A 24826-nucleotide genomic window follows, 5' to 3' on the forward strand; every position below is an offset into this window, starting at 1 on the left:
TGAAGCAAACATGGATTCAATCGCGGGTGTATCGCTATTAGACTCCGCTATTTTTTGACTCCCAAATTGGCAGCGTTAATATCTATTCTGGTTGTTATGGGAACAATAAGGAATAGTGGGCGGGTCGGAATCCTCAATACATTTAGTTCTTTCTAACCTTTACTGATAGCCAGTGCTCACACAATTTTAAGGATGGATTTTTGTATTATATTTGTTCTAGTTTTAATGCAGGGTATGATCAACCAGTATCTGTTTAAATGTAGGCCTGTATGTTTGGAAGAGGTAGGCCTATATGTTTAAAAGTACTGGAGTACTAATGGTGTGCCATCATTATAGCTTTTGAAGTCTAGACCTTCTTGTTTCACTGGTTGATGACTACATATTCTAATAACGTTGATGACTGCTTGGTTAAGGTCAAGGTCCCTGTCATTTAGACAGAAGCCATTATACTGTTTATTTCTTTGTCATTGAGGTCACACTCTCATAGTAACTTATTCCCTATCCTTTGTGTCTTTTATGGTTTAATATAGCACCCAGCGACCTGTGTCTCTTATGGCCTTGTGTGATATGGCAGACCAGGAGTGTTTGTGGCATTCCTATTGTGCCAAAGCCTACTTGAAACACAAAGAACATAAAAGAACAAAGAACAGTCTAGCACAGGTCTGTTCCTGGTTTTGACACATAGGCTTCTTAGTGCAAGTTCAGACTTCACAGCCACCTGGTGTAGGATTGACTGGGCTGTGTAAATGTTCTGACTGTCTTATGTATTTAGAGCTGAGAGGCTGATGTCATAGCAGTAGGTATCTTGGATCGGTGTAAATGGCAACAGTTGCTGTTTTGTTTTTATGTCAGTGGTTCAGTAGAAGGTCAAGGTTGGTTTTGGTTTTCCCGGTATCAGTGCGAATTTGAGAAAAAAATATTATTTCACTAGATTTTTCTGCAATTCAATTGATTGCATTTCATCTTCATTTTTTTGTGATGCTCTGTGAAGTCATGTGTGTGTGTTACTAAGTAGTCTGGTTTTATAATGGTTTTGATGGGGATGTTACTGTTCTGCTTCATCTGAGCAAGAGAGATTGAGGTTGTGGAGGCTTTCAGCATAGTTTCTTGGCTTCAACAATCCCATGAACCAATTGAAACCACATAGCTTAGTTCCTTTGGAATAATTACAATTAAACATTTGCTTAACATCTCTCAGTGGTTGTAGTAAATGGAGATCTTGCAGTAGGCTACATGCTCTCCCACCATGTTATTCGGCTGAGCTGATCACATGTGTGCATGCTGTTTGAGTTTTCATCTCGGATTAACATGGAACATTGTCAATGTAGAGTGTGAAAGGGCTCAGAGGGGAGTGAGAGAGTGAAGTACACAGGTGGCCAGAGCAGAGCCGGGGTCCCTTAATGGATGTTTGGATTGCTGGCTCGCTCGCCTTGTCTTGGCTTTGCTAAGTGACATATCCCTAAGCTGAGAACAGGAGATCTCTGTGGTACACTGCAAGTGTGTATCCTGGTAGTGGAGCTTGGGGAGCCGCGTCCTCTCTAGCCTATCCATGTCCACCTCTCTGCCTCCAGTCCACTAGGTGAGGGGGGGAGATGAGGAGCAGGGAGCTGTGTTTGGAGTGGCGCTCTCTCTGCTGCTTTGCTGAAAACACAGCCAGGCTCGCCAGAGGGCTCTGACAGCACGTCATTAATCCAGGCCAGCTGTCGTCATGGCAGTGCCCACAATCACAGTGCCCGCAATCACCGTGGCAGGTGTTGGAGACAAGCCTGCCGCCTCTCCAACCCCAACATGGCTCCCCATCTCTAGGCATTTAGAGGGGTAGGAAGTAGGATGGAGGACAGGTTTTGTGTTGAGTCAGATTGATGCAGGACTGATCCTGTGTCAGAGGTCAGCTGTTGCATGGTGCTGGGATATGATCCATACTGATCTGATGGATTCTCTCTGTGTGATTAAATGGACCAAGCTCGGATTGTAACTGATAAGTTGTATACCGTCAGAAGCTTGTGTAGAACACACTTGCACTGGTTCATGTTCCCCCTTAATGGTCAGTGAGATTAGGTTAGTGATGCATTGCATAGTGCAGTACTTCTTGGTGACTTATGCGTGCAATATCAGGAGGAGCTTCCTGGTAGGAGATTTCATCAGAATTTGAGTGAAGTTGTAGACATCGTCCCTGAAAGTAGATTGGAGCACATCTGTTGCTAGTCATGCTGTGCGGAGCGGAGAGGAGAGGAATATGTGCTTGAATGCATAAATTAGCAGAGCACAGCATCCATCTTGTTTTTACTGTCACTTTTGAATTCTTAATGCTTCTCACTCAGGAGGGCTTTAAGATGCTTGGAGTCCATTAAGCCCCTACCCGCATGCTCACATACCCCATACTGGATACCATATTTCCAGGAACTTTCTACTGGTGTGTTTCTCTTTCTTAATTGTTTTCTCCATGGGGCATGTAGGCTAGTTAAACTATTCAAGTTGATCAGCACTGAGATTTTGTACTGAAATCAACCTGTCCCTAGCAACAAGTCTCTAGCTACGCAAAGCAAAGATGGTCCTTCATTAGTCCTCGTGAAAGCTACCTCATGTGGTAGCAAAATCTGGGAAACAGTGGGTGCAACTTCTTTATATAGCTGCTTACAGTGCTGGCTTAAAGCAATGCATGCTGGGCTTCACACGATGGCAGAATTCATTGTATGAAGTCCAGCATGCACTGCTTTAAACCAGCGCTGTAAGCCCATGAATTGTTGTGGACTTGTCATCACTGTCAATTGCAGTTCAATTGTAGTCTGTGTGTGGACTTTGATATCAAGTGATTTTATGGTGAACTTCCTCCATATCCTTCTTTCGCAAGCGCCCCACACCTTACTTTTGAGCAAATGCAGTCGCTTATTTAGGATTAAAGGTTGTATCAGCGATTTCAGGCCCAAAAAAGGCCCAAACATAAATGATCATTCATCTAATCTTTCCTAACGATCCACTAGCTGCCTGCCCCATAAGCAGGCCGTCAAAAAACTGCGTCTCTGGCCCCGGCCGTGGTGCAACTGGCTGGGGCACCTGCACCGTATGCAGGCGACCCGGGTTCGATTCCCGCCCCGTGGTCCTTAACGGATCCCACCCCGACTCTCTCTCCCACTCGCTCCCTGTCACTCTCCACCATCCTGTCTCATGGCCGCAGGACATTCCTAACCGGGCCGTAGCCTACGACATGAGTTTAAAAAAAATGCATGCAAACTAAACAAAATTTAATTCGCAATAATGTCACGTTTTTACATGGCATAGGTCTATATGCAGTTGTTTGATTGCACGCATGTTTGCATTTTGCAAGGTCTATTTTCTTACGTCTGTCTGTCCCGCCTTCAACACTTTTACATATTGCCTTCAGCGCTGCGCAGCCTCAGGTCAGCTCACTTCACTTGATCAGTTCTTGGCGAACGGTAGTGTCACACGAAGTTAGCTAAACTGCTAGAATGAGCAACAAAAAACAAGCATCTTTAGCAGGTCACTGGCCAGAGTGTTTGAGTTGCGAGAGCCGCTGCAGAGATTTCTTACAGAAAAAAAGTCACCGTTAGCTGCACATTTTAGTGATGAGGACTGGGTGTCAAAACTCGCTTACCTGTGTGACATATTCGGGTTGCTTAATGACCTTAACCTGTCACTCCAGGGGAGAATGACGACTGTCTTTAAACTGGCAGATAAAGTCGCTGCATTTAAAGGAAGCTTGATTTGTGGGGACGACGAGTGGACCGGGGTCTATTTGATATGTTCCAAACAGTAGTGGGGGTTTTGGGAGAGACTGAGGCAGGGCCCTTTCTCTCGCAGCTGGTGCGCTATCACCTTGTTGCGCTTTCAAATGAGTTTGAACGTTACTTCCCATCCTCCAAAGATCCACGGCAAACCAATGAGTGGGTCCGCAACCCATTTGTCAATATCCCGAATAGTCCTAACTTGTCAGCGCAGGAGGAAGAGCAGTTGATCGAAATTGCAAATGATGGTGGTCTTAAGAGTGTGTATAAGGAAACCTCTCCTCCCCCCCCCGCCGGTCCGTGAAAAAAAAATAGGAATCAAACCGGTCCATGGTACATAAAAGGTTGGGGACCCCTGGCGTATAGGTTTAATTGAGTGCCTGTCACTTTAAGACGTTTGTGAGGGAACCCTTGCAATTGTAACACAGTTGTGATGTGTGGATGCAATTCATAACGTTTTCTACATAGTTGAAATAAAGGTTCGTACTTCTCCTTGGGACAAGCACTTTTGAATTTTGGAAAACACTTCCATTAACATCGGGAATTTGTAAACATTCAGTGTCAAAGTCAATAAAATGAGCCCTTCAACGAAATTGACAAGCAGCTGTAAGTAGGCTAAGCATGCTAAATTCGACATCCAAACAATATTCTAACGTTAGCTTTGAGATACTGCTTGATTGCATAACTTAACTTAGTTTAGTCTCTTCAATGTAGCCTACTATGTTGTGATAAGACCTTAGCAGAGTTAACTTCAATGCAGCAGTTTTTAACAAATTTGCGCAGCATGGTCACGATGCTAAGCGGATTTAATAGCAATTTAGCCAGACGTCTTCTATGAAATGCTTCTATGTGGCAACAACAATCATTCAACAATCGTGAATATTTTGTTAAATGCACATGCAGAGGAGTGGCAGCAGGCTACGAGAGAGAGCGGGGCGGGGCAAGGAAAGGCTGCGTGCGAAAAAAGCGCAGCTCAATGGCAATGCAAGGATTTGATCTTATATTTAATTTAAATTAAATTAAATTAAACATAGAACATTAATGTGTGACGGCCGATTTTGACTTTGTGGCGCCCCGCCACAGATTAGTCAATGTATGGAAAACACTGGTGTATGTTTTAACCTTTGTCGTGCCGTCATGTTTTCCCCACATTCTGACTGCAAAGCACATGAATGCTCACAGTTGGAAGAATGTGGTCACTGGGAACGTTCACATTATTCCCAGACCCTGTGGACGCACTGTAACTATCCTATCAAAGAGTATAGAAGTTCCTTCTATACTCTTTGATCCTATGCTATGCTGTGATACTATGTAACACAACCTCTGTGCATTCTAGAATAACCCAGAGCCATATAAATGTACCTTTTTATATGGCTCTGGAATAACCCAATAGACCGGTTTCAGGTCCCTAACAACCGTAGTCAAGAACGAACTCGGAGGACAAGCACTAGTTGTTTACACTGACAGCGCATAGAAAACAAGCTGGTTAACCTCTATATAAGATGAAGAATAAAAACATATTGCCGAAATATTTCGGTGTAGCCGAGTCTGGATTGTTTTCATCTAGAGGTGTAGCGGATTTACCTATGAAAAAGCAACGGATTTTACGGAAGGTAGGCTAAACATGTGGCCAGTCACTGTAAAGTTAGGTTAGGCTTAAGCTAATGTTAACGTTAGGGCTTCGACTGCAAAAACAATTAGTTGAGATTTAGTGAGAACATTACCTACTCAAAGGGTACATAATGACAGGGGTGGACAATCATTTCCCCCTGAGGTCAGAGGATAATTACTTTGATAAAGTAGCCTATGCTGGCCACGCATTGAACGATTGACTGAAATAACGTTAATGCACAAAATGCATTGTGCTGGATGTTAACTGACAGGACAGGAGCCTATGACGGATTAGCTATAAGCTAGGCTACCTTATAGTAGGCCTATGCAATAACGTTACTTGCAAGCCCATGTCTTCTTTTCTAAAACAAACAACTCAAATGGAGTGTCAACTTTAACTTTAGGCTACCCTACATATTGTCATTTGCGTGAAATGTAGGCTAACGTTAGCCTCCTTTCTCATGGATCATAAGTCTCTCAAATGATATGCTGAGGAATATGATAAAAAAAACACTTTGTTAACGTCACTACCCTATGTTATTTAGCCTACATGACTTGAGTTTTTCCTCTTGAGCATGAAGATAACATTTGTGGCATAACTTCGTAGCTTCATAATGCATGCTTCGTATCCAAATGTCTAGCACCTAGGCCTGCCTACTTTATTGGCGTTTTAATTTTTTTTAGCTTTGAACGGACACATCACAAAAAATGAAATGTCTCCTGTACCACACAGGGGAATTTTAGTCTGCTTTTCTCTGCCAAAAGTTAACAATTTTTAACCTCCTTGCCTGGTGTCCCTTTAATGCAGAGGAAGTAGATTGGGAACAAAATAGAACGTTCAAGCATTGTTTTTGTTTTATTGTTGAAAGGGTCTATAGGGATATTCATATTTGTGTGGTAGTCTTGTATTATAGTCTCGAATGGTTGACCTGCTATCCTTGCGCTGTACACCCCTAGTAAGTAGTAGGTTAAACTTCAGGGTGAATCTCCTCGCTTTGACTTTGCCAGGATGTGGTATGCTGCTGCTTCCTGTAGATAGGCCTCCTTACCAGTAGGGAGCCCAGATAGAGTTGTTATCAAGGGGAAGGAATGGCGAAAGAGGCCTCCATGGATTCCTTCCCCCAGCTCAGCGATGCAGAGGGCTCCTGCTTTTTTTGCCATTTGAAACCAGGCATGAGATTATGACTCCTGCTCAGTGTTCTCACAAACCTGGGAGAGGCCGAGTCGCCCCGTGTTCTCCCCCATCCATGAAATGACTGGACGATAGGGCTCCACAGGCCTGTGCTGACGGATGTGCGCCGCATGGCTCCAGGAGCAGCTTTTGATTTGGGTTTTGTCCACACATGTTTTGTAATTCACATGCTGTGTGCTCATTGATGTCATGTGGAGCTGACCTTTCGCTCTGTCTGTGTGTTAATATCTCAGTGCTGATGGCCTATGGCGAGGGTTGGGATTAATCTTCCGTCTTTAATTCGGAAGAAGCTTTATCTAAAACCAATATGACCAAGAAGTAATTGAGATTTTATCTAGATATATGGCAGGTTGATTCTAAATGAATGTGAAGCCTGGAGCACTATGCGTTGTTGTCGCCTGTCTACTATAGATGCCACTGAGTTTGTCTGGAAGGGTTCAGGCGTCCTTTGAAGGCCAATATCTTTCTGCATGATTGTTGTTTACATCTGACACTTAAAGGATTACAAGACATTTTCCATATGATGCTGGTTTATCATATTTCATCATAGGCTCAGCCTTTTTATTTGAGTTGAGGGGATGTAATAAATACACTGCTAGGCTACCTCCACACACACACACACACACACACACACACACACACACACACACACACACACACACACACATTTTATCATGTCCTCTGTCATGAAGTAGTAAAGCCCTCTACATTGTATACTGAATATGTTTTTAAATAGTGTGTGTTTGTGCGTGTGTAAGAGGGAGAGAGTAATGTGTCTGCAGGTAACATAGAGAGCAGAGGGAAGCCCTTTCAGCAGTGGTTACATGTGCAGAGTGGGGCTCCATATGTCAGCACAGCCCTGCACACAACCCCTCAGCAGGGACAAGGCTCCTGCCAACATGCTAGCGCCCCCCTCCCCCCCCCTCCCTCATCTGAGGCAACTGCTTACAGGTTCAATTTATAAACAATAATGTTTAAGGCCACATGAGACATGCTCTTGGCCCGCTTTCGCTTTCTTTTTTCCCTTTAGCCATGAATGTAGAGTCTCATTCATTTTTCTCTTAGATGTTCAGGGGAATAGGAAAGTGAATGCTGTTATCTAATGGAGGAGCCACAGGTGTGGTGTGACGTCCCGTGATGCTTAGTGTCCTAATGGAAATGTTCCTTTGAGGCTGCTGGATTTAATTACCCCACCTTACAGTTCACTGTAATTAGCCCACTTCAGTTTCCCTGTGTCTGGCTTTGTTGAGCTGAGGTTAATGATACCTTGATAGGGTAAAGTGTATTCCTGTTCCTGTCCTTCCTGTAGACTGTGCTGAAGAAGAGTGACTTACATCAACGCTTGCATCCTTGGCCTAAATATCAGCAAACCTGACAAAGAAATTATGAAAAAAGTGCTGTATTTTTTTTTTTTATTAATCTGTTTGTTGACAGCGGACAGCCAGCATGTATTGATGGCTTTGAAATTTCAGCGGAAGTTGGTTTGGCTGTGAAATGGGATAAGTAGCCAGTGCTTGATGTTGTTCCAGGTCTTTGTTTGCCCTAAACCTATGAGCCTCCCAGTGAGCTACAATGATAGGTCTGGGGGCATCAACTAAACGTGACTTTTTGCCTCTTAACTGAATTAAAAATGTCATTTAAAGTTCTGTGCAACATGAACAAGGTCCTTACTTGACAAAACGATGGGTTTTCAACACATTAATTGTGAAGAAACTGTTTAAATTCAGTCCATTCAATTCATTGTAGCTCACTGGGAGCACTGGCCATTAGCTGCAGCTACTCCATTTCGGTAGCACCGATTTTTTATTTTATTTATTTATTTATTTATTTTTATTTATTTTTATTTTTTTTACTCTGTGACGCCTAGCGAAGATCCATGTAAAAATCGACCAGATTTCTCCTTAAGATTAATTTCTAGGTGGTTTTCTCCCAGGTAATGTGTTGGATCTGGTTTTGTACCATTTGTTTGCGATCTCGATGATCTAGGTTGATCTTATTTTAGCCATCACAAGCAAAGCACCAGGAATGACCTTGGCCATTTGTAGTAATCTGTAATTGATTAATTGGGATAACCCCCACACATTATAATGTTGAGCTGAAGTTCCAGATGCAACATACCGCCATAGAGTTGGATTGAAAACGTGCTGAGAGCACCTCCTCTAGGTGGTCTCGGTCTGTTGGTTTTGTTCTGAAACAGAGTGTGATTGCTGTATTCACAAAAAGGAACCAATCTTTGTGGGGAAACACTTCGATATTCAACTGCTCCAACGAGCCAGGTGTGAAGGCACCCTTACAGCCTGAAAATTAAAACTATAAGGGAGTCAAGGGACCACCCTCTGAAATGTTATTAGTTCTGTAAGTCGCTTTAAACAAATACTATACTTTAACTGTTATTAGTCTATCGAAGTTTATTTTATTTTATTTTTTGTGTGGTGTGCCTGCTCTCCTGTGTGCTAGCCTGAGTATTAGCTGGACTCTGAGGGTCTGTGTGTGGTCAACAGATATCTGGAGCCTGGGGGTGATCCTGTTCATGCTGGTGTGTGGGCAGCCGCCGTTCCAGGAGGCCAACGACAGCGAGACGCTCACCATGATCATGGACTGCAAATACACTGTGCCCGCCCACGTCTCCAACGACTGCAAGGAGTAAGTTTCCATCCATTCACAGATTTTTCTCTCACGCAATCTCTCTCTCTCTCTCTCTCTCTCTCTTTCCCTCCCCTTCCTATCTGCCGCCTCCTCTACAAAGAATAATAATAACCATCCACAGAGAGTGGTAAACGTGTCAACACAAAAATAATTTACTGAGTAATGGGATGGAAAGTTGTATCCTTTGAGATTTCTCTGACAAAATGACTGGATGCAAGTAAACAATGGAGATGGGAGTGGAGAATGGGCCAGAGAGCTGGCACTCTTGTCACTTGCTGTTGCTTGCGTCAATGAAAGGGGAGGGGGGGTGTCTGGTGGGAGATTTGTAAAATATACTTCAGATGGAAGGGGAAGTTCAGATGGAAGTCTGCTACAGATGCCATAGTCATCCTTTCCAGTAAAACAAACCTTTTGCCATGAAGGGCATTCTTCACATGGTTACTAATGTCAAATACCTTGGGTGTAACTGAAAATGATGGCCTGCAACCTAGCCCTAACCAACCTAGCTTTTGGCATTTGAGAACAAAAAAAACCTCATGACCGCATATCTTCCCCAATTTTAAATATGAGTTTGTTTGTTTTCTCTGTTCATAAAAACAACATTTGAATCAAGTCTATTGTATACCTGATATTTCATGCATTCAATGCACATCCTGTTTGTGTTCCTTTTGTCCTTAAAAGAACCTCTCGTAGGGAGATGATGCCAAACACTTCAGCAGATTACAGTGGTGTCTGCCATTTTCCGAGCAGGCTTCATAAGGGAAGGCTGTCTCGTATTGTTAGCAGCATAAAATGGCATATGAACCACATGGTCATGTTGACTTTGTGATGTATACTGATGTTACGCTGCACAACCCTTTTATTCTTGCACAGCAGTAAACCTATGTTTGTATTGATAGCATGAAGAGCGAACATCTTATCAACTTAATGGGTAGGTTGTCTTGTGTTTCAAAGGTCAGTATCCTGGCCAGACTGGTCCTGATTGGTTGGTTGTTTGGTTAGCATGGTTCACATTGGCCTCCCATCTGTGATTATGTAAGAAATAAGCTGTGGATATCTGAACAGGAGCCAGACTAGACCCTTCTGCTCCACTGCCACACTCTGTCTTCTGTGCACCCTGCTCTTTGGCAGCTGGCCATAGCCAATCACTGATACTTATGGACCAACTGCTTATTCATTACAAAACCTACAGGGCCAACGGCAGGTCTAATGTAATTACAGTCCACCACTATTACAATATGCCTGCTTCACAGCCCAGTTTAAGGTTATTTCTTCCAGTGTTGTGCACTTCTGTTTTTGTGTTGTCTACTTATTGACTTTATGTTCTTTGGACAGCAGTCACAACAATACGCCATTTCTAGATAGATATCTAGACTGTTATTTCTTTCATTTTTCATTGTTAAACCTGGTCCTTCCTGTTTGTCCAAATGATTACTGTAGTGCCCTTCTCTGGTTGATTCAGTATCTGCCCTTGCAGCAATGAAAGGACCCAGCTGCACTCTGGGTCCAAAATGTGTTGGAATTGTATGCCCCTGTGGTGTTGTGAGTACCAGACAATGAATGTCACAGAAGAAAATGGTTCCTGTATCGCTATTGATCATCTGGTGGAAAGTAATGTGGCTGCTGAAAGTGCTTTGGCACACTGTGCTGATCTAGACGAGCTGATGTAAGAGAAGCTTACGTGTTCACTGTGGTCTGGTGGTGGCACTGCCATCACAACAACACTCCCAGAGTCCGAGGAGGGCAGCCCTGTGGCAGGCTGTTCCCTCTTTAACCCCACATCTCCAGATCTACCTTTTGCTATGTCTTTATTTATTTATTTATTTGTTAGTTATTTCGTTTGTTTGTTTAATCTTCACTGATCATGTCAGTTCTTTCTCTCTAGTCACAAGAACCTGACTGGCCTGTGTGCCCATATTGTAGGCTAAATGTAACCGGAGCCTCTGAAACCTTTGACATAACTCATCGTTTCCCAACCTTGGGGTCGGCTGAGATATTGGGTATCTTACAATTGACCTGTACAGTACATAATTATATACACTACTCACAAAAAGTTAGGGATATCTGGCTTTCGGGTGAAATGTAATGTTTTAGTACAAAAAGTACTGAAACATTGAACTGTTGAACTGAACTGAAACTGAACTGAGTACTGAAACATTGAACTGAACTTGGACATGCGCAAGTTTAGAGAAGGTTGCATTAAGTTCACCTGTAAAGGTTATATCGGAACTCCCCCTATTACCATCGGTCCCGTATGGCCGCCGTCTATCGTGTATGTGTCACTTAGTATCCATTTCTATACAAACCAAGACGCTGGATACCCAAAGAAACGCAAGCACCCACACCATAGGTGTATCTAAATTAGCTATGTAAAATGACATTTTACCATGACTCGAAGAGCTGTAAACAGTGTTGTAAGGCTGTGTGTACACATCCGCTTGGATCTCCAGTGGAATTTTAATTTCATGACGAGAATTCTCGGTCTAACCGTTCATGTGCCGTTGAAACGGCATAAACAGGCGACCCATCAGGCCAGCATTATAACTCCGAGCATGGTAAACAAAATCGGATATTTCAGGCAGTAAATGCTCCCGTTAAGAACCAAACCAGAGTTCCAAACAAAGTAGCAAAACAACCAGTTAATCAAACAAACAAATTAGCTTGCTAGGACATTTGGGCAAAATACCGCTCTCAGCTGGATGTTATAGCAGAGATGAGATGCACTATCTCTCACAACATGTTGTGAATGATTGGGGTTGCCAACATTTGGTGACATCAAAATAGGGTTACCTCACCTGCCAAAAAAGGTTGGGAACCCCTGACATAACTGCTACAAGTAATCCTACAGAATTGAGAAGTTCTTCTTTAGTATCTGAATCTCAGTCGTTTTTCAAATTCATTTGGGAATTACATGCCATGTGCCCAGTGAGATGCTGAGTCCTTTGGATAGAATCAGCACCTATTGCTGTTCCCTACCCGTTTCTCCCTCCTCAGGGTCTCTGCCAAGTAGGCTACTAAGCAGCTTTTTGTTTATCGTGTGCTATTCATATTCTGTGTTTTGAAATCCTACAGCCTACCTCCTTTTGAAAGGCAAGGGACTAATTCCCCGTCATAAATAATTCACAGTGATGTTTAGTATTTCATCAGTCTTCAATCCTCTGTTGTTGATTTAAATAAATATGCTAATATTTGGTGTGTGTCTCTCTCAGCATGGGCATCAGGGAATACTGCTGGTACATGAAAAATAACATTTCAATGTATTGCTGCCTAGCTAGCCTTCCCAGCTTTCTCTCTAGTTGTGTGTTGAAGCACCCCTCAGTGCTTTGCTGCAACTGTATTGTGTTCAGTCATCCACAGCTAATAGACGTGTGGGGTGAGCCGAGGTGTAGACGCAGTGAACCATCTCAACCTTGTGGAGCTATGGATGCATGCTAATTATTAGCGGAACGATAAAGCTAATCTTGTGTGTAGATTGACATTGTTAACGGGTGATGAGCAGAGCTTGTACAGAACCATACTGGGCAGAACGAGAGGGACTGACCGCGCGCACGCACTGAGGCATCGGGGACAGGAAGTCCTTAGTATGTTCTGGTCTGGCCAGCTGATGCCCATTATCCCCTCAGCTCGGCGTTATCCTGCAGCCTCTCAGTCCAGGCCGTTCTCTCCCCGAGACACGAGCGTCAGCAGAGCTCATTACTGTGGTAATCACAGGCCATGGGTCCAGCAGCACGACACGGATAGGGCTTTTCTGCTGAATCACAGAGATGGCTGCAGCTCACTCATGCACACACAGACCAGGGCTAGTGCACTCAGCACACCCTCGGTAGCCATCACAACGATTATCGCAGGGACTTGGGCGTGGAAGCCGTAATGTCCCTTCTGTCATCGGCTGGAGTCCAGATCTCGCTCCATAGCACTGCACTTTCCACTCATGATGATGTTGTGTACATCACTGGGCTCCTTTGCTTGCGTTGGCCAGCATTCTATAAACATCCTGCAGAATGCTGAGGTTTGAGTGTTTGTTCACTTACTCACTCACTGACAGCAATGCCCAACACACACGCATCCACACACAACACTTGCATTCTCCCATTGCACAAAATAATGTTTGGTCAGTGGTGCTCCTTTTATGTTACTCATCCCCTAACCATAACACTCGTTTAGTGTCTGTGCCAAGTTGCACATTTAAAACATATCAGTACACATCTTGTACCTTGCTTCAGCAGATTTTCCAAAACATGTACTTTGACCAGCCACACGACATTCCAGTATTTCTTTCTGTTGCTGAATGCATTAGCCAGGTAACCCCAACCAACCATTTAAAAAGATTTTTTTGTCGCCTTCATTGCAGTCTTTAACTGGGTATGTGAGCGTGTTTGTGTGGAGAGAGGTGTGTGGACATGCTTGGTGGGCTGCCTGAGCATATGTGGTGCTGCACGGCAGAGGAGTTGGCACTGGCTGCAGCAGGGACGTGCAGCATTCCTGGGAGGATTCTATAAATATATCTGAAGCTGTTTTTTGTCTCTTCTCTAGTGAGCAGTGAAGGGGAAGCGGCCAGAGAGGAAGCAGACACATCCCCTCGTCTTAACAGCAGGGAGGGGGTCGGGGAACTGGGAAGACTGGGTTTTAGTTTTCCTTCGCCTGGCATTTACTGTAGGAAAATGGCCATTTCTCCAGGATGTTCAGACAAAACCTCCAGATGTGTTCAGATGAAAATCACTGCTGAAAGGCCTGATGTCATGAGCGATGTCTCCTGAGGCCTTTTTGGAGCTCCTCTATGGTGGTGTGTTTAGAGAGGGCAAAATAACCTTCTGTTCCTCTATGGTGGTGTGTTTAGAGAGGGGAAAATAACCTTCTGTTTCTGTTGGTGGATTCATGTAAACTATTTTAACCTCTGTTGCTATTGCTTTAGACCATCAAGTCCCTGGCAGGAGCTGACAAAGCTCACAGCACACATCAGAGGGGTGCTCTGAAACCAGCAGCTTAAACCCACCTCAGGCCATTATTTTGTCCCTGGTCATTAATTGTTTTGCCTGTTTGGTCATTGTGAACCTGGGAGTTTGGCTTTGGGAATGAACCCAAAGTGGAGCAGAGCTGCAGAGGTGCTCTGGTGTTGCGTTAGTGCAGCGTTTCTCAAACTGTGGGTCGCGACCCAGTATGCCAGGTGGGGCGCGAACTGACGTGAAAAACAGGAGTTTTTTAAATTTCTTTTTTTATCTGTAGCCTGGGCCCAGGTAGCACCCGATGCGCAATGGACGCACTGTGTTATTCACAGGGAAGCGCTTGTGTCAAGGCAGCTTAGTCCCGACCTACATGAGATTTTGAACGTTGTTGTGAGAGTGGTGAATTTCATCAAAACCCGGCCCTTAAAAGCGCGTCTATTCTCCGCACTTTGCGAAGAGATGGTAGCTGACCAAAAGGCTGTACTGTTTCACAGTGAGGCAAGGTGGCTTTCCCAAGGTAAAGTGCTGTCGCGCGTGTTTGAGCTCCGAGTCGCCTCTTCTTGGAGGAAGAGCGCATGTTTGAATCTGCAAGCACGTTCACTAATGAAAATTTCTTGACGAAGCTGGCCTATCTTAGCGATATATTTGATATATCTTAGCGATACATTTGAGTTAAATGTCCAGTTACAAGGCAAAGACAAGCACCTACCTCACCTAGCAAATAAGATTAGCCTACTGCATTCACCAAAAAAACTTGAGTATGGGACAGGCGCCTGTACTCGTTCGATCGCGACAGTATTATGCCTTTGAGATTTCTGAGCGAAATTGCTGAAACGTCTGATTGGGAGACACTCTTGTGATCCCATGTATTAAACAGTAGGCCTACATCACATCCCTGCAAAGTTTATTTAAAAAATATTTCCCAACCAGTAGTACTCAGTATGACTGGATTATGGATCCATTTAATGCAGCATGTTGGTATTTCATTGAATATATTGTACAATGCTGTAAAATGGCCTATGCTTCCTAATATGTTGCTGGAAAACAGAAATATGTGTGTGATGTATTTATTTATTATATCTGCAGCACCAGCTGATTTTAACTCTGTTGAAGAGGATATATTTAGAACTTGTCATTATTTCAATACATTTGACAATTTTAAGCTTGACCTACTACTTTCTTAGAGCGATGAGGGACGGGCATGGGTCTCGAGAATGCCCCCTTGATCAAAGTAGGGAATGAAAGAAAAAGTTTGAGAACCACTGATCTAGTTTGTTAACTACCAGTCACGAGTTGGGTCGCGATAGTCTGTCATTTTTAAAAAGTGGGTCCCCAGAAAAAAAGTTTGAGAAACACTGCGTTAGTGCCACACACATTGCACTTGCTGGGCTCTTCACACTTGGATGGGAGTGTGTACAGGACTGTTTGCACCTGCTCCTTAGAAGAACCTTTGCCACCACTGCCTCCACTACTCCTGCTCTCAGAGGCCCACATTAACGAGTAGTGCAGAGGGTGTGTGTGGGGGGGGTTCTTTTTATTAGTTTCTGTTTTTGGTTCATCTCTGGAATGTGGTGTAATAGAAAAAGTCTTAGTAATTGATGTCTTTATATGAGGTTAAAATGATGCCTATTAAGTGTTGGAAACGGCCAAATCCTTTTAAAATCCAAGGATTAAAAATGACCCTTTGATGAATTCATTTCGGACCGCGTCTTTTATGGACTACATCTAAAGATAGGAGCTTCAGCCAAGAGTAGGCTATAAATAATTGATAGATAAATGTGTAAAAATGGATGCGACTTCAGAGTGAAATACTGGCTTAAGTGATGTCCTCCCTCCCTCCGGTAGGTGCATCATGGACTGGGAGTCATGTTTGAATTGTGCGTGGTCACGGCAGTGTGTTCGGTCAGCACGTGGTGTTATCAGTGACCATGCATATGGAGCATGTAGCCTCACTTGTGCCCATGTGCCCATCATGTGCTGCCCTCGGACCCTGGGAGCAGAGTGGAGTGGGCAGCAGTGCTAAGAGGTCACGGCATGTGGACATTCCCGTGGATGAAGGCGCTCCTGAGGGACTTCGCCTCCCTAATAAATGCACGGAGCGCTGCTGATGCAGGGAGTTGGCTTGTGCTGATGCTCTTCACTGTTCGCCTGTAGAGACTGTGTGTGTGTGTGTGTGTGTGTGTGTGTGTGTGTGTGTGTGTGTGTGTGTGTGTGTGTGTGTGTGATGCTGATGTGGCGGGCGCGGGCAGCCCTGGTCCAGTTCTAGTAGAGGAAGGCTATGCGTGCTGACTGCACTCGGCTGGGCTCCAGCGGCAGGCTTCAGGTCTGCGTCTGCTCACATCAGTGAGAGCCCTGCGCTCACATGGCCCTGCCACAGCATCTCCCTGCGCAGCACTGGCCTGGAATCAGCCTCCGGCGCACCGCCTCTCCATTCCACTCACTTCTCCTCCATAGTCCCCCTGCAACATTTACTTGGCTTTGTCTGTGGAGCTTTATACAGTATGTGGTAGTGCAAAGAGTGTGTGTGTATGTCTTTGCAGGTGCTCTTGTGTGTAGGCGCACATTCTCTCACACAGATACTATTCCAGAGTTGTGAATATGGAGCAAGCTGGAGTAGCAGATCCCAAGGGGAGGCTGGCACCATCCAAGGGGGGTTCTTACAATTATGGATTCCACTAAGTGTTCTTAACGATTTGTGAATTCTTCAGAATTGTGCGTGTGGGAGGATGTTTCACTTGAGGGCAAGGCACTACTTCATCATTCAGTTCATTTAGTGTGCTGAAAGTTTCTGACTGTTGTACAGTATGGGAGTTTGCACTGTAAAACATGACCTAGGGGAACTACTACACTACTGAGACGTGTGTGTGTGTGTGCGTGTAATTGTGAGACTCATGTTCTCTCTCTTCTCCCTGCCGCTCCTCTCCAGCCTAATAAACCGCATGCTTCAGAGGGACCCAAAGCGCCGGGCGTCGCTGGAGGAGATTGAGAGCCATGCGTGGCTGCAGGGGGTGGACCCCTCCCCGGCCACCAAGTACAGCACGCCACTGGTCTCCCACAAGAACCTGTCGGATGAGGAGCACAACGGCATCATCCAGCGCATGGTGCTCGGGGACATCGCCGACCGCGAGGCCATTGTGGAGTAAGCTGGGGCGCCACTGCACACACTAGCACCAAACACCCATGACTAGTGGTCTCCAATGTGTGTCTCCTCTCCTCTCTGTGCTGCACCCTCCTGCTTCTCTCTCTCTCTCTCTCTCTCTCTCTCTCTCTCTCTCTCTCTCTCTCTCTCTCTCTGCTTGGCCTGCTTGTCAGGTGTCTAGGCTGCAGGGCTATGTGGGACTGAGCAGGACAAGAGACGGAGAGAGCACATTTATCAGCTCTAGTTCTGCTCCCCCTCCTCCAAGCATCATTCATCAGCGCTTACTGACACCTCCATTTGAATGCTCATCCAGTGTGCGCTCGTTAAGGAAGATGAATATGGCAGGGTGGTGTGCAGAGAGAAGCCACAGAGGCCAACCCAGTGACGCTCTCTAGATTACATGTGTGCATGTTGTTTGGAGTGGTACTCCCACACCCTCCTACAACAGCTGCTTCTGTCCTCAATGAAGTGTGAAATGGATCTAAGCTGTGTGTGTGTGTGTGTGTGTGTGTGTGTGTGTGTGTGTGTGTGTGTGTGTGTGTGTGTGTGTGTGTGTGTGTGTGTGTGTGTGTGTGTGTGTGTGTGTGTGTGTGTGTGTGTGTGTGTGTGTGTGTGAGTGAGTGAGAGACTGATGGAGCAGAGAGGCCTCCCGCAATGAACATGATCAGAGCCCATATCCACCTAGCCTTCCCCAGCACGGGGAACGCCCTTATGATGAAACTCCAAGATGATGCAGCATGTTGATGACTCATATGAGCTCGCAGCCTAATAGCTTCATGGAATCATCTTTCTGCTCTAGTGATGAGCTTGACTATTACTTTGTTATCGTTTCTGTTCTGTTTTAAAGGGGAAATACAAGTAGAAATCCCACTGCATCACAGAATGACCATATTGAATAGTAGAGATGTTAGTGATGAATAGTGAGGTTCCCAACACCAGTTCTGGCGCAGAGCCAGAGGCAGGATGCCAAAGAGCCCGCTGACCATCTGTCCTCTCGCCGGCTACCTGGGCAGGGACAGCGCACAGCCATCACACATAATCACCACTAGTTTGTACCTGTTGAATCATTTAGAGATACACACTACGTTGCAGGACTGTGGCTGTCAATATTTGGAATGGCCGGCTGACTAGTGTGGCCAATAAAATGACTCCCTCCTGCCTTCTCTCCTCCCAGGGCCCTGGAGACCAATAAGTACAACCACATCACAGCCACCTACTTCCTGCTGGCTGAGCGCATCCTGAGGGAGAAGCAGGAGAAGGAGGTGCAGCCACGCTCATCCAGCCCCAGCAACATCAAGGCCCACTTCAGGTAGACGCTCTCTCACACATGCTCTCTCTCTCACATGCATAGGGCCTGAACACATCAAGTGCTTTGTACACATAAAGTGCACATTAATGTTGCATCTTGTATGGCCTCAAACTGGAGTAACTGTGTCAGGCTTACTGGGAAGACTTTGGCTACTAACCCAGTTTTCACTACAAGTGGCAAGTAACATTTGTGCTGTGTTTGTAAAGCTGATGTCACATCACATCAGCTGTGTTTTGGTATTTTGGGCAACAACACTTAACCCACATAACAATATAATACATCTCATGATTCATATGTCAAGATACAGTATATGACAACATGTCAAAATATCAAGTCATGATGGCATATAGCAAATGATACCACCTTTTATATCAAATTGAAGGTACCTACTACAGAAGCATCTAGTATCCTAGCCCTTAAAATGAGGAGGGGAAATGTATTGCTACTGCTGCTTTCTTAGTAAATGCTTAATTGTCTTAGTTGCCTACAGAAACCTGCAACCAATACACATATACATTAGTAATTTAAGTATGATACCAAGAGCTCCGAGGACCCATGCAGTAAAATGAAAAACATTATGTGACCAGATGCGGTGGTATTGGGCCAGTCCTAATTGCCTTCTAGTGACTGTAGTGGAGAAGAGATGCCATTCCATTATGTGAGTTGGTGGTGTGCAGCCATGCTTCTGTAGAAGTGCACTCTGGAACAGAACACATTTAAACCAGCAGGCCTCTGGAGCATGGAGTAAAACCTTGGAGGGAGACTTGAAGATGCTGTAAACCAAAATGGGAGATTTGTTTGGACATAATTTGTATGAGCTACTCCTGAAGACCATTAAACAGGGCATAATTGTTTCTTTGGCCAGTTCTAGGGGCTATTGAAGATGCAAGGAGTTCTCCAATGAGCATAACCCCTCTCTGTAAAGGTCTCCGTGCCTAGGTGTGACATGAGGATGGCACACTCCGCTTTTGACGCTGGATTACATTAGATTACATTGTTGCTAATACAACCTTGCTCACGACTGCTCAATCCTTTTGCTGCCAACCTGTGCGCTTAATATTTGAGTGAGCAGGTCCCAGGAAGTAAAAGTCCTGTCATATTTTCCTTCTGCCAGTGACTGGTGATGGCATTAATTTACTGATTTGTAAATTAGTTGTGCTTAGTTGCATGATGCCTGATATCAGAAAAAAGTAAAACATTTGGCCAGTGTATCATCAGCTTTAGCAGGAGAGTGGCTATTGAAAAGAAATGCACAAAAAATGTAAAGAGAAAAAAGGTATTTTCTGTGAAGATTCTGTCAACACATATCAAGTCATATAAATGCCTAATGTCAGAGGAGAGTCCAGTTCTGATGTACACCGTATGGCAGGACACCCAACTCTTTGTCAGCCTACTGTAGCCTCCAGCGATCCCCAGCGGCCTCAGCAGCACCTCATGATGGATGTGTTTTAGGGATGCTGCTGAAAGCACCGCAGAGTGACCTAGAAACCATGTTGGGCCGTTCCCCTTTTAGCCATCGGAAGGCAGAGGGGTCTCCCAGTTAGCCCTGACTAAAGGGGCGCTCTCCGCCTCACGCTGTCTGACCGCCACTCCCTTCAAGGTCTGGGAACGTCCATGAGTGGGTGTCCAACACGGAGGCAGGCCGTACTGAGCTATTTTGATGAAGATCACAGTCCACTGCTCTATTTCCTGTGTTTTTTGGGTTGCCTCTGTTGTATCAATCTGGTACATTTTGCAACAGGCCAGAACCAAAAGGTACAAGACCGATTTGACAAACAGAAGTAAACTGCTGAGACAAATGCAGATCGGTACTTATTATGTTATGTATTCATTATGTATAATATTGCAGAACTCTGTTCCTTTGTTCTCTCTCACAAGTCTCCAATCAGCAAATGCTTGATAGCTTGATTGATGCTCATGAGGCAGTGATTGATGCTCACTGATCAGACATGACCATGCTGCCATTAGATTAAAATAACAGCTTGGCTCTGTTAAGATTCACACAGTGCCCTCTGTCTCAGAGAGCTGCTCCCTGCACCCTAACGGCTATTGTCTGCAATAACAAGTCTGCTTTTTCACCTCATTCCAATGATGATGGAAGTAATGTGTTGTTTCCAGGCACCGTTTGGACCTCAGTTGCAAGTCTTGTTTGACTTGATGACTGTAGGCTACACAAGTGTATTGTGGATTACAGTTTGTAGCCTAAATGTTTCTATTCTAATTTCACCTTCTGGATGATTTTTGTTTTTCTACAGGCAGTCGTGGCCAACCAAGATCGACATGCACCAGGACATTGAGGACAGCTTGGCCTCGTCCTCCATCTCCCACTCAGGCGGGCCTCAGTCCCCAGCGCGCAGTGCTGAGAACCTGCTAAATGGCCACCGCAGTAAGGGCCTGTTGGACCTGGGGCGGCGCGAGGAGGCCAGCAGCAGCAGTGCCAGCGAGGCCTCGGGCAGCAGCTTCTCCTCCTCTGGCCAGGGCTCCTCAGCAGGGCTACTTTCCAACCCCCTGGTACCGGGCGGCCTGCTGGCCTGTCCAGCCTCGACCACAGCCAAGCAACGGACCTGCCTCTTCAGGGTGGAAGAGGATGAGGAGGAGGAAGATGAACAAGAGCCCTCGCCGCTGTCTGCCCAGGTGGTGCTTCGCCGCAAGCCTTCGTCCATCACCAACCGCCTCACTTCGCGCAAGAGCGCTCCCGTCCTCAACCAGATCTTCGAGGAGGAGGGTGAGTCGGACGACGATTTCGACATGGACGAGAGCTTACCGCCCAAGCTGAGCCGCCTCAAGATGAACATGACGGCGTCGTCGCCGGGCACGGCACAGAAGCGCTACCACCGCCGCAAGAGCCAGGGCCGCGGCTCCAGCTGCTCCAGCTCGGAGACGAGCGACGACGACTCGGAGAGCCACCGGCGGCGCCTGGACAAGGACACGGGCTTCACCTACAGCTGGAACCGGCGGGACAGCAGCGAGGGACCGCCGGGGAACTCCAGGGGAAACGGTGGCGGCAGCGGAGGGCAGAGCAAGCCCCCAGGGGAGGGCAACTCAGGACCGGACCGAGGCAGCCCCCCAGGCGGGAGCGGAGGTGGGGGAGGCGGAGGGGGCAGCGGAGGGGGCAGTGGGAGTAGTGGTGGTGGTGGGGGGGGCGGGGGCACCAAGGGACAAGGCAGCCCCTCCAGCTGCTCCAGTGGCAGTGTCAACCGCTCGTCGGGGTCGTCGCGCAAAGCGTCGACGCGCAGCGGCGGGGAGCTGGTGGAGAGCCTCAAGCTCATGAGTCTGTGTCTGAGCTCCCAGTTCCAGCAGCGCAGCCCCGGCGGCCGCTTCATCATAGACCCTCAGAGCCTGTCCAGCATCAAGGTCCAGGAGAAGTCCTCCTGGAAGATGTGCATCAGCTCCTCCACCGGCAGCTTGGACCAGGTGGGCCTGTCCAGCACGGGCCTCGGGGTCCCCGGGCCAGAGACGCACGCAGACCAAATGTCATCGGTGCTCACCGAACTGGGCTTGGCCAAGGAGAACAAGCTGAACCTGAAGAACAATGTGCTCCAGCTACCTCTGTGCGAAAAGACCATCTCTGTGAACATCCAGCGGAGCCCCAGGGACGGGCTGCTCTGCACCTCTGCCCCGGCCAGCTGCTGCCAGGTCATCTGAGGGCAGCTCCCTACGCTAGCCCCTCCTTTCCTCTCGCCCCCGCCACATCTGTAGCAAAGCAACCCTTCCTCCCCCCTCCGCACTCCCCTAGTGTCAGAGTGAAACTCCTCCACATCTCTAGACAACCCCCCTCCACCTGCCCTACCTGCCTTCTCTGTCGTCTTAATCATTCTGACGTTATTTATTGGGTTCCTCTTTGTTTCCTGACTGGCACCTGTTTTTGAGGTGCATGCTGCTAGCTTTATGTTGGTTTTCATTTTTTTTGTTTTTAGTTTTTTTTGTTTGTTTGTTTCTGTTTGTTTTGCCTTTTGGTTCCACTAAAATGAAAAGCGCTTATAAAAAATTCCAAGGGATTGAATAGAGTGTCGAGTCAAACTTGTGTAAAATATTCATTTTAGAATAAAGGTAAGTTGGAGAATGTGTTAAAAAGACCAAACATCTGACCGAATAGCACAGGATAGCTAATTGGGCAAGCACTTATATTACAGACTCTTCTAACATCTAATTTATTCAAATCCTAAATATGCGTTACATAGATTGTAAACTACAGAATGTAAATTTCCGATTTCAAACATAAAGCTACAATAGTTGAGGAGCAATATTGACCATAGAGAGGCCTTGACTGAATCCCTTTTCCTCTGTTTCCCTTCTAACGGTGTACAGCTCTGCAAAGTCTTAAACAGACGACCAATATATGGAACACGTGGTTGCATGGAGATTCATTGGGGGTTAATCTGATATTTGAAAAGTGCTTTTAGTCATAGACAATCTGTTTTGTTCACTCTCTTATTTTTAATTTTTTAAATTAAAGATGTTTTTAATTGGAAGCTCACCTGTATTGATTAATCGATTATCTTACAAGATAGTGCTCAAAAAAAAAAAAGTTTTAGAATGGAAGAGTTCTGGTCTTTAAATCAATTCTGATTTTAAGAGAATGTCTGTTCCAATTTCCAATATACATCAGAACATCAGACCTTCCTGTGGTCTATTTGGTCAATCTGTACGTGCTATACTACTGAACAAGAGATTGAATGATGGTGTCTGAAGGATGAAGAATGAAGGATCAAAACATATCTTTCATCACTGCCCACATGGATAATGGCCATTTTGTTTCGTAACTTTTTACACGTCCACATGGGGTGATGCCACAGCTTCTCTGGGCAGACTCCTCTGCTAGAGCATCACTAGGACATGATGAGGGCCACACCACCAGAGATGGATGCCTTGATGAGTCCCATCTGTCTGTCTTTCTGCCCCTGAGTTCAGGTCTAGTTCAGATGTCCATGTACAGTGGTCCAGACACAGAAAACAGAAACAGGGTGGAGTGTGCAGCAGCCTCGTGAGCACTGCGGCCACTCTAGTTTGGTGTGTGTGTGTCTCAACTCGTGTCAATACTCTCCCAAGTGTTTGCTTTTTTTCATGACTTCTTTTTAGTTACTGTCAACGAGTGCTCACACAGAGTTGTTTGAGGGGGTGTAAATGGGAGGCGTGTGGATGTATGTGTGAGTGTGTGTGTGTAGATATGTTTTTCAGAAGTTTTATTTTTGGAAAGGACTGCTGTTTTAAAATGCTTTGTGAAAGTGGGATCTGGATTGCAAGAGAAGGCTGGACTGGGGGTACCAGGAGGCCTGAGGCCTCGCTCGCTCGCTCGCTCAGTCAGTCAGGGGGTGGAGTGTCCTCCTCTCGGGGAGATTACACTTGGCTTGCACACTTTAAACAAGCCAGGCTAAAGAACCAGAGCAATCTAGTGGGTGGGGGAAAATCTTGAAATCTATTTTAAGGGCATTGGCAATAAGCTATGAGTTGCAGCTATATGTAAATACACTTCTTTTGTTTTTATATTTCCAACATGTACAGCCTTGGGATGGCTGTTTTGACTGTAACAGAAAATGATCATCTTGAGTATTTTTTGTTTTCTTCTGAACTGAAAGGTCTGTAAATATAGGTGTATATATGGTGCTCTGTATTTAGATCTTAAGTGTTGGCCATTTTGGTTCCTAGCTGTAATATAGCCTTATTAGTTATGAGTGTCTGATGAAACCGAGGTGACAAAGGAGAGAAAAAAAGAAGAAAAAAAAGGAGAACCTCATTGCTGTACCCATGTCAGTCTCTGAGCCTGTCCTGCCCTGATATAACCAGGTGAATGATGTGCATGTGTTGTTAGTTTAACATTATTGATCCACGTACATCGAGGAAGATTTTTTTTTTTTTTTTTTTTTTAAGAATAATTAAAAAAAAAAAACACCACTAAAATGTTACTGGACCAAAACATGTACTAGAATAAATGAATACAAATTGAAAAAGCAAAAATAACTAAATGTTCAAATGTTGAAACTTTGTCCTCAGAGGTTACATATAGCTATGGTAATGTCCAAAATTAAATGTTGTGGAAAATGTCCTCAACCTGTGTTTTGGTCTTGTCTTCTGTACTGTTTGACAACAAAAATGTGACTACATCATTACTAAGTATCGTAAGGCGAGATTTTATCAGCTTAGTAATACAAGGTTACATTACACAGCTCTACAAATCTGTTCATGGAAGTGGAGAGGACTGAACTTTTGAGGAGGAATGGTGTTAAAGGTTGAAGGTGACGTTTT

At 45.3% G+C, this 24826-nt stretch overlaps 1 protein-coding gene across 1 annotated transcript in view; it reads left to right on the plus strand.

The window, feature by feature from the left end:
• Positions 1-24631, plus strand: part of snrka (SNF related kinase a) — a 31417-nt gene extending 6786 nt beyond the window's left edge. Inside the window, exons 3-6 of the mRNA XM_076281108.1 lie at positions 9048-9189; positions 17062-17274; positions 18449-18583; positions 20839-24631. Of these exons, the coding sequence (XP_076137223.1) occupies positions 9048-9189; positions 17062-17274; positions 18449-18583; positions 20839-22228 (1880 nt within the window). The 3' untranslated portion in view covers positions 22229-24631. The remainder of the gene's footprint in view (positions 1-9047; positions 9190-17061; positions 17275-18448; positions 18584-20838) is intronic.
• Positions 24632-24826: the final 195 nt, after the last annotated feature.

The sequence above is a fragment of the Alosa pseudoharengus genome, unplaced genomic scaffold, assembly GCF_046254945.1.
Source record: "Alosa pseudoharengus isolate Yale_2024_CS ecotype anadromous, Long Island Sound unplaced genomic scaffold, YU_APseudo_1.1 YU_APseudo_1.1_scf_12, whole genome shotgun sequence".
Classification (NCBI taxonomy): Eukaryota; Metazoa; Chordata; class Actinopteri; order Clupeiformes; family Clupeidae; genus Alosa; species Alosa pseudoharengus.